Source organism: Siphateles boraxobius, unplaced genomic scaffold (genome assembly GCF_051911475.1).
Source record: "Siphateles boraxobius isolate OS27281-9 unplaced genomic scaffold, OSU_SipBor_1 8, whole genome shotgun sequence".
Classification (NCBI taxonomy): Eukaryota; Metazoa; Chordata; class Actinopteri; order Cypriniformes; family Leuciscidae; genus Siphateles; species Siphateles boraxobius.
The window spans coordinates 21,931,782-21,942,730 of record NW_027509208.1 but is presented as its reverse complement, the minus strand read 5'-3'; the positions used below and the strand labels follow the sequence as shown (position 1 = coordinate 21,942,730).

Below are 10,949 nucleotides of genomic sequence, written 5' to 3'. Positions count from 1 at the left end.
ACTACAAGATGAGAACTACCGCCTTCCTGTCCTTCAGTGCTGTGTCCGATAGGAATCTGTGCTGTGAACCGCTGATCCTTCCTGAACTCTGGACACGGACTGCGATTAAAGTAAGACCGCAGTTATAGAATAAGTCATCTAAATACACAATTATTGCTAAATAACAGTCTGCACCACAGCTTTGTACGAGTAAGCATATCGCCAAAGAATACATGCTGAATAAATGTTGAGAACAAGTTCAAACGATTATAGCTAACTTGATTTAAGAGTTAAGAAGTAGACATGTTTAATAAATGCCGTGAGTGTGGTAACAAGTATGAGTGTGAGTTTCAGGCACGAGTGTTAATCATTTGGACAACAGTGCCTTAGCGGACCCGAGTACGGTTCGGGGGTGCGCACCCGAGTTCGGAAGATCGCGTTCACATCATCCAAGCGAACCGAACTCTTACGTCATTCGAACCCGGGTGCGCACCAAAAGTGCTAGTGTGAAAGCACCCTTAGTGTCTTCCATGCAGATTGTTCAGGAACTTTAATAGGGATCTTCACCCAGTGCAGCAAAACAAATAAAAATAGTAATAATAATAATATTCTGCCAATTTATGTGCTTTATCGCTGTTATGTGAAGAAATAAGTGCCTCTGCTCAGATTCTGACTCAAACCCTCAATTTGAATCACAACTGTTAAATACAGTCATGCTGTGCATTATATATATATGAACAAATCTAGCATTAACTTTAATGAAAAAATTAACTGAACTTAGTTCAGCTCCATCTGTTGCATTGTATTGATTAGCTAGAATCCCATATGGAATATTCCTCTCACGATGATCGGATAATCATGACATTGCAAGATTTCCATTGTCTTCTGACTTTTGCCCTGGTTCTTTGCAGGAGGTGTGTCTTTTTGAACTGCAGCAAGGTGTGCTTTCTGTTTCAGCTAGTGTCATGGCGAGCAGTCCTGCAGTGCTGATGCGGCTGGTGGCTTCAGCCTATGCCGTGGCGGAAAAGGCTGGAACTATTGTTCGTAAAGTACTTCAAAGTGGAGAGCTCGGTATCGTTGAAAAAGTACGGCAAGTAGTGGCATGTGACCAAGTATTGGTTGTGACCAAGTAGTGTTGATCTAAATACAGGTGATGGTCATATAATTAGAAATTCATCAAAAAGTTGATTTATTTCAGTAATTCCATTCAAAAAGTGAAATTTGGATATTATATTCATTCTGTCACAATTCAGCACTCTAGTAAAGTCACGTCACGTTTATTTATATAGCACTTTAGCTTTGAAGTAGAAACCGCACACACCTACCTAGTACGTAATCGCCATGGACCAATGGTTGGAAAGTTTTTCTGGAACGTTCGCTTTGGCAAGCTGTTTCGAACTTCCAAAACAAACTCCAAACGGCCTGATTTTGTTCGAAATGATGATCAACTTATTCTTCGATTTCCGTGAAGTATATCAAGGCCTTAATGTTTGGTGGACTATTAGGGCAGGCAGCCCTAGAGCCAAGACTTGAGACGAAAAACAGTTGATGAACTAACTCTGGATTGTGAAATTATTTGCTTGTTTTGACATGCTTATGACGGATTTTTGTAATTGCTTTCGGCATAGACAGGAGCTGATGATCTACAGACACTGGCTGACAGGCTTGCTCAGAAGAGTATATGTGCATCCCTGTCGAAAAGCTTCCCTAAAGTCACTATCATCGGTGAGGAGGTGTGTAGGTCTCGTAATTATGAAGATGCTCACCCTGTTTTGGTTCCAAACAGCTATCTGAACTGCTTTTATTTGTGTAGGAATTACCAGATGAGTCTGTTGAGGAAGACCTGATAGAGAACGGGCACAGCAGCCTAATCCTACAAAAATCCTGTCCCGATCAGTATGCCAGCCTGAAGGAGGAAGAGGTAAAGAGGAAGAGGAAACAGAATGTGGCCATAATGCATAAAACATATCATAATTGTATGTAACGGGGGCAAGCCAGTTAGAGCTTTGCGTGTAAACTTCACTCCCCTGGCCTCAAGAGGCGCACTAGCGATTGACGCTAACGGCTGCGGTCTTAACGTCCTTGTTAGCGTTCCCGCCTCCCATGCCGGAGACGCTGATTCGAATGCCACTCGGAAAGGGTCGAGTAGGACCGTTTACATTTGGTGCTTTTTCCATTTTGAATCCCACTCAGGGGTGCGTTTCCCATACAATGACGTACTCACTGCTTAACTACCATAGTACGATGCATCGTTGAAGAAATCAACTAGCTACTCACGACTGTTTCCCGAAACCATATTGTCACAAATTGGTCTTTCAACCACGTTGGTTAATGATGTAGTAATAATGGTGGAATAATAACTTCTTTCAATTAATCTGTTTGAGATTGAATTAATGCTAGATGTTTTGCTATAAATCGTTCTTGCGTATTAGAGCACGTCCGCACATGCGCACTCTTCAAAAACGACGCTTTAAATCTCTCAACAAACTAAAAGACGTAAATGACATTTGTATGTATTCTAAATAAAATATATAGATTCTACTGAATGTCATCTTGCTTATTTGGCTCAAGATAATGATTTATTGAGTCCACATGTCATGCAAACAAGAAACTCTGCTTCTAACCACAGGTCGAGAGCTGTCGTTCCAACCACACAACTTTGCGATGCTGCCTGCGTATGTTCGCTGGAACTGTTTTCGGAAAACACCGACTCATTGAACTATGCTGATAATGACGGAATTGTGACCATAGTTTGCTAACAATGCTTTTGGGAAACGCACCTCTGAGCAGGTTGAGTAGGACCAGTTACATATAGAATATACCATTTTTAAATTAACTTATTCTGAAAAAGTTTTGAAAGAGTAGGAACATAAAAGTAACTCGATATGGTATTTGACTAAGGTTTCATCTTTATTTTTCAGCTGGTTGTGTGGGTGGACCCTCTTGATGGAACTAAAGAATATACAGAAGGTGAGCAGATAAACAGCTTTCAGCATTACTCAACTCCCAACTTCCATTTGAGTTTTGGTCTTTTTCAGCTGTGACTGTAACCAACATTGTGCAATAAAGCACCTGGTATTAACATCTGTTTGGGGTCAAGTGATCACAAGTGATCTACATTTTGTGATTGATTATATAAACCACAGTTAAAGGTAGAATTTGTAGAAAGAAATTGTCATAAATGAATGTCTTGTTATTCTAAAATTCTCCTTCCATTCACTGACTATGAAGTGGAGCAGAACAACGTCTCATCAGTCCTCACATCATTGTTCCCAATTAAAACAAAAGATTTCCATGTAAACACAGCCACATTATCCTCCATTGACAGTGAGCACGGATGGACATGTCCGTCTGCAAAACAGAGTGGAATACGGACAAGCAAAGTGTACCTCTCCGACAACAGTGAGGAATGGCTTACTCGCTTGCCACCCAGCCACAATCCACAAGTATTTATTTGTGGAGATTGATGTTAATATCAGATGTAAATGCCCTCGGCTGATCGAATCACTCATGGTGGATGTCGATACCAGGTGTAAATAGGGAGTCACATTCAACATTGTTCTGTAAAATTTTGCAATGAAATACAGTAGTTTTAAATAGAAATCTGCATGCTTGGTAGTTTTGTGTGAGGGCGAAAAAGTCCCTTACAAAGATTTTGCTCTTGTTCAAGTTGGTCACACAAATTTACTGCACTGACCAACAGTGCTTGGTTTGAAAGTGACTTCTTTGTGAGCAGTACTTCATACAGTGCTAGACTGTTGAAAATGTTTACCGAAATATTGCCAATATGACTGCACCTTTTTTCCGTGTCCCACCTGTTGTCCAGGAGTGCAAAACTCAGTTCCTGGAGGGCCAGAGCCCTGCAGAGTTTAGCTTCAACCTTAATTAAAATCACATGATCCAGCTAATCAATTCCTTCAGGCCCATCTGAAATCATATACTTCCCTACTATATAGTAGGCAAAAAACAGTGTGTGACAAAAGATGTATGTCCAAATTCAAAGTACGCAAAAAGTACCTGGATGACATACTACTTCCGGCGAGATTCTGAAGTGTGCATAAGATGGAAACTTTACTATCCCATGAGGCCACGGGAGAAGATTTATGAATGACTGTGAAGTGACACAACTGACGCTGGAAGGTCACATGATAATGACAACATGGCGAATGTAGTACGTCCGCATTACATACTGCACACACTCATACTATATAGAACATACTTTTTTAGTGGGCATGAAGTAATTACTTATTCAAAATAAGTACCTACTCAAGAGAGTATGCGATCTCGGACGCAGCCTACAGGTATGAACCAATCTCTGCAGGGCTGTGGCTCTCCTTGAGTTTTGCTCCCTTTGAGTTAGTCCCATCCACATCAGAATATTTTTTTCAAAATCCAGATCTACAGTATATACCTGTACTAAACACCAGTTACCATTTGATTGGCTTTGATTTTTGTCCCTTCCCACAGAATTTCACTTTCAGTGAGGACAGAAAAATGACTAGACGTTCATGTCGCGCCTAGTTAGGGACCTAGAGTTGCAAGCATGCTCACTGCAAGCACTATCCCTCCGTTCTCTTCTCTCTCTGATTTTTTTGTCTAACTCTAGATCCACTTGACCTCCATATTTCCAACACACCTGATGCGGTCACATAGTGATTTGCTCTCTCTTTTCCCCTCTTTCTCTCTCTGTCTTTGTTCTCTTGTCTCTGTTGTAGCTGCAAGGGTTTTGTACAACCCAGTTTACATGCAGAAGCCAGTGCAGCCCCACAGAGCCCCTAACCGTACGGTGATTTTATGTTTTTTTTCTTTTTGAGGCACGAGATGTCACCTTGAAATTAGACAAGAGTAGAAGGTTGCAGTCAATCAAAAGCAGCTGTTGAGCCAGGCATTTACAATTTCTCGAAGTTGACCTGAAACTACTAATGCATTGCATTTGTGCTCTTTGTTGCTGATGAAGTGCAACTGAAAAATGTTTTTTACATTAAGTTATCCAGTGAACCTGTTAAATCTTTTCCATGCATCCAATTTAAAGTTGGAAGTTACCACCACTTTATTGGAAAAGTATCTTATCAGGCACACAAAGAAAAGACAAAAATTGGGGAATGGGTTCGGGACATGGACTTGAACCTGCATTACTGGCATGAGCACTAAAGACAACGATATACTCACAGCAATGTTCTTTTTTTAGTTCTTCGCTTATGGGTAAAAAGATATTTGAAATATCTGAGCAGCAGTATATTGTTAGCAAACATCCCAAGGAATACGTAAATATGTGCTGCTCACTTTCCTTTCAATAACAAAATAAACACACAACAAAAATGGAAGCAGTGAGAAAACAGAAGTTAAGAAAGCTTCTGATCATAGGGATGTTGATATGTTTTCACCAGCAATTCGGCTCTTCAGTCAAGTCACATCACGTTCATATGTTTTCACACTATAGATTACTTTAAAGCAGCAGCGGTGCTTATTTCAGTAAGAATTAGAACTTGAATTTCTACCATAAAGTAGCTCTCCAGTGTTTATGTTTTTACTCACGGATGTCAGACCTCGATGAACCCCAAAGAAGAAATTAACTGTACATTTCCATGTCAAGGTAGGCAAAGCCTCAAAGCCACACCTACATGTTCTGTAATTGCTGTAATGTTTAGCAGCCCGATGCTAACATTCCAGGAAAGTTTTGGCCTGCTTTTGTTCAAATTGACAAATCAACAGTTCGTTACTTGATTTTACGAATTTTTGATTTTACGACTTGATTAACTTGGCGTTAATGCACAAAATTACTGCACCACAACTCCGTCTTACTCATACCGTTATAAGGTTAAAAAAATATTTTCGTGTTGGGCTTGACTAATAAGTACTTTGTGTAATGTTTGTTTGCTGTTTCATTGCAGGGCTTTTGGATCATGTGACAGTGCTAATAGGGATTGCTTATAGGGGGACAGCTATTGCTGGAGTCATCAGTCAGCCCTTCTACAACTACCAGGTCCAAACGGTTGATCAGGGCACACATGCTACACTACATTTGGTAAAGGCTGGGATTGGTTAACCTGTTGTTTGTGCTCTCTGTTCACTCAGATTGGGGCTGGTGCTCCTTTGGGCAGAACTTTATGGGGAGTTCTGGGTTTGGGCGCATTTGGGTTTCAACTCCAGGAAGTCCCAGATGGTAAAAGAATCATCACGACCACGCGGTCCCATAGCAATAAACTTGTGACCGACACAGTACAAGCCATGGAGCCTCACGATGTCATCAGAGTGGGAGGAGCTGGGAATAAGGTGGGACACTAGCCTTGATTCAGCTGAGTCAATATTGGCATTGAAATTGAACTAATCGCGTCTTCATTCTGGGCCTGGTAGATCATCCAGCTAGTGGAGGGAAAGGCCTCTGCTTATGTGTTTGCCAGTCCAGGATGTAAAAAGTGGGACACGTGTGCGCCTGAGGCAATTCTGCATGCAGTTGGAGGTAATAGTCATTGTTTGCATGTTTTGCTTGATATTTAAGATAAATATAAAGTATATTTAAGCGTTTGTTGTTTTCATATACAGGCAAACTGACAGATATCCATGGTAATGCATTCAGATATGATGCCAATGTGAAGCACATGAATTCTGCAGGAGTTCTGGCGACTCTACGGGATCATCAGTACTATATAAGCAGAGTGCCACAGGCTGTCCTACAGGCTCTCCCCGCTGAATAAACCAGTACACGATATTATGTCATACTGTAAACTTTTGTGCCTCAAAGCTGTGATATGTCCTTGCCATAAATTTAACTGGTTAAGATTAATAAGATTTAATGAGTACATTCACAACATGTTTTCAACCACGTTTATAAGGGGACCAAATACATTTATTTTATTTGTAGTAATATAATTTGTAGGTAATTTAAAACAAAATTACTGTCAGCATATAAATGTCCTATTGCATATAAATGATTATGGTCATAACTTTTACATTTTTTTTTTTTTTATTGGGGTGTAATTCCATGTTTTGCCATTTATTTTGCTGTCTAATTTGTTTTAGAGATTATGAAAACGTTAATTTGTCTGACAGATTTGATTATTGTCTTACAGCATTGTTGGTAGATGCATTTATTTAACTATTAAAAGTTGCATCAGGAAAGTCTGAACTACCCTGCTACTCTGAAATGTGGTGTGTGTTTTTCTTGTATCTATTTGACAGTTTTGCATCGCCACTCGTAAACATTATAATAGCAGGCACACAACAAAAGTGCACTAATCAAATGACATTGTTGCTTTAAGACAAAAATGACAATGAAATGTGTGCCAACAGAAACTGAGTAGTAGGTATAACCTTAACACAAGGTTGTGTTGAGGTGAATACTGTACCAACAGTATTCTACATCTATAAATATTTAGGAATGATTATGTATATTTATGTAGGTTGCAATTGGTTCTACCACATATAAATATTGCTTATTCATCTAGGGATAACTGAGTGAGAATATTTAGTTTTGTCAGTTATATTGAATGTAATATGTATACCCAGTGCCCCTGTTTTCCATCTTTTGTCTATTATATTGTAGTATAAATTGAATCTGCTACTCGGGTGGATCTATATCTGCATTTCTCTACATGCATTTAAAACACAATGTAATTAAAAACAAGACCACAAGTTGAATGATAAATCATCTTTATTTAAATCATATTTTATTAAAATGTCCAAAAAAAATGAAAACATAAGTGGTAATCATATTTATGAATGCATAGCATGAAAAGGGCTTACCTGAGGTCTATGCTGTCCGAGACTTTTCCTATATTCGATAAGCAGATCCAGTGGCCATCTGTTCAGCAGTTCCAAGACATTGAGACTTAAAGGCATAGTTCACTCAAAAAAGAATAATTTACTGACCCCTCATGTCCTTTCAAAACCACAGGTAGAACAGTGTAAATGTTGAAGAATGTACTGGCCATTTCCCCCCACATGATGTAAGTGAATGAAAATACAGCCAGTACCAAAAGAAAAGAAATCAGAACGGTTTCAAGAAGTTACAAAATTGGACTTGGGCGCTACATTCCAAGTAACAGCTTTGTGCAAGTAACATCCCATTTTAAGTAACGGTTTACTTAGAATACGGATACCCTAAAGGGACATGGTAATGGTGAAAAAAAAGAGAGAGATTAGAGATCATCTCGCAAAACCTTTGTGCTCCTGTGAAATTGCGTGTTCCCTCGCAAAAAAGTTTGTGGTGGAAATGTGAGGTTTGAGTGGAAAAAACAGTGCTTTTGCAAACTTGGAGGAAGACAATTGTTTTGAGAGAAAACGGGGGATCGGGGGAGTGCAATACTTCTGAGAGAGCTAAAAACCACTGATGCTTTTTCCTCCAATCGTATATTTTTCCATCATGTCCGGGGATCCATTAGAATCTAAAAATAATTAGTGACGTCATAGATGTTGCATCTTAAAGTGCCATGTTTAAATTGGATAGATGCAGACAGTGGAGAACAAGATTGTCATAAAATAAAATAATTATTACTGTTCCTTGTATCATAAGACTTGAAATGTACAGCACGAGTCATTTTATGGCTAGCTAGGAGTTATTTTATAATTCCACATTCTCTTTTATTATGTGAAGAGAGGCCAGTACATTACTCCAAATTTTCTCTTTTAGTGTTTCACATTAGGAAGGAAGTCACACAGGCTTGGAACGACATGAGAATAAGTAAACGATGTAAAAACATGTATATTTTCATATTTTTGTGATTAATCCCTTTAAGTCGTGCAACGTCAGGATACTGCACAACCTCCTTGAAAAACCAGGCTGCTGTCATGTTAATCACCCTTCAAATAAGAAAAGAAACAGATACAAATCATTATTGTCTTTATGTACTGAATAACTCAGCAAAAAGTTTTCTTTTCCAGAGCTGCAATTAGCTGCAAAATAAATTGTGCAACATAACATGACACCTAACAGTATGCAAATGACTTACGGCCTTAGTAGGGCAAATTAAGTTACCCATGTGCGTATGAAATGGGTCACAAGTGTGTAGTGCAGTGGTTCTCAATTCTGGCACTAAAGTTCCACTTTTCTGCTGAGTTTTGCTCCAATCGTGATCAAACTCACTTGAACAGGCTAATCAAGATCTTCAGAATCTAGAGAGTTACAGGCAGGTGAGTGTGATCAAGGCTGGAGCTAAACGAATATTCAAGTGAAACAGATTCTCGAACGAAAAAAAAAAAGTAAGATGGTTTGCTATTGGTTGATGTCATGTGAGTGACAGGTTGCCCCACCCTCACACCAGTAAACACATCATCAGAGAAGAGATGTTGCTGCAAATGGGAGGGAAAGTTATTTGAATAATTATAGATTATGAGTGCACATGAATGAAAAAAAAGATGTGCAAGCATGGATAAATTGTTTATAATAAATACTGCAATCTTCATAAAATAATACGATTTCAGAAGAGTTTATGTGCCAGTTAATCAAAAAAAAAAATGAAATATGTTACCAGTAATATTAATTGTGCTCAAAATATGCATGTTGCTTATCGCAAACCTAAAGCCTGAAAATAGAGCTATGTATATACATTTTAAACTTGGAGATTTTTTCTCTCTCCATGAATACAGGATAAAATGAAAATGCACAGCAAATTTAAATGAGAAACCATTGAAAAAGGTGAAGATTTGAAATCTTGAACAAATCTTTTTTTTCTCCAGAATTTGTCTTTTACACATTTTGTAACTGACAAAGGTAAGAACAATGTAAGAACGCAGCAACAGTAATTCACTGTCGGTGTAGAGTAACAGTACTTTATCAGAATGCAATTAAAAACACCAAACTAATTTATTTTAATAGAACAAAAAGTAACTAGTATCTTTTGGTGCTCTTTTTGAAACAAAAGAATGAAAGGATTAATGTTTTTGTGTAATACCTTTTTAATATGCACCCTCAGCTGATACAAAAAAAAATTATATACTTTTCCAAACAAACAGAAAATGAATTAATATATGAACAACTTGCATACAGTATTGGGAAACCTACTATGAAATTGTAGCATGAAGTTAATTGAAATCACTTAAACTGCAGTGAAATTACTGATTTTTGTATTATAATATTAGACTATCAGGCACAGAAACAATATTAGTTAGGGTCACAGCATCAAAGTCAATATTTATAAACATTTACATTTAATAAAATAAGAACTTATTTATAGAATTGTGCTTAACAACAGCATTTGACTATTTATTTTACCACCTTTTGGAAAGCTTGTTACAAAAGCTATACACAGCTGAGTTACTGAACACTGAAAAATGTACTTAAGTTAATAGCTACTTTTAGTTAGTTAGTTATTCCCCAACACTGCTGGTATAAGGGACACATACACATACATACATAGCAAAACATTAGCCAAAAAAAACATAACAGCCTTACATGGCTTGATGGCTGGATGTCCAGGACAAATGAAAAGCTGCAGTCCAATTGTCCTCTGTAATCCTTCCATCTGTGAAGAAATTTTACGCAGTTGGTTGTGCAAACGGTAATGTGGGATACTGTATTTAAACTGAGGTCTGTAATACCAGGAGAGTCATCCATCCGGTCATTTCCATTCATCTCAAAAGGCAGATAGGAACGAAGCAAGTATGTGATGAAATATATAAATATTTGGTCGTGGTCACAGTCACAGGGCTTGTGCAAGTGAGAAGTAAATGCCTTCACATTTAGTCTGGAACTACAATACTCGTGATTTACCTCAACATTGGGACAGGAGAGAACTGTCAGCCAATAAATGGGAAATCAAAGTAACATTTAAAAAATAAACAGATAGTTTGTTGTAAATTTAAAATGCGTTACTTGTAATGCGTAACCCCCAACACTGTTTACTATAGTCACCATATTGGGCATTCCAATTTCCCCATTCATCATCTGTGTCCCAATACTGAGGCTGCATCCTTAGAAGACTACACAGGTCGAACTGAGCATTGTTAAATGAGATAGTCTAGCCCAGTGGTTC

At 38.3% G+C, this 10,949-nt stretch overlaps 1 protein-coding gene across 1 annotated transcript; it reads left to right on the top strand.

Moving 5' to 3' along the window:
• On the top strand, positions 1 to 7,124 carry bpnt1 (bisphosphate nucleotidase 1). The gene is made up of 9 exons (XM_077221020.1): positions 1 to 110; positions 937 to 1,064; positions 1,608 to 1,712; positions 1,793 to 1,900; positions 2,901 to 2,949; positions 5,871 to 5,962; positions 6,055 to 6,252; positions 6,334 to 6,439; positions 6,523 to 7,124. Exons 2-9 carry the CDS (start codon positions 945 to 947, stop codon positions 6,672 to 6,674), a joined length of 930 nt encoding a protein of 309 aa, XP_077077135.1. The 5' UTR covers positions 1 to 110; positions 937 to 944; the 3' UTR covers positions 6,675 to 7,124.
• Positions 7,125 to 10,949: the final 3,825 nt, after the last annotated feature.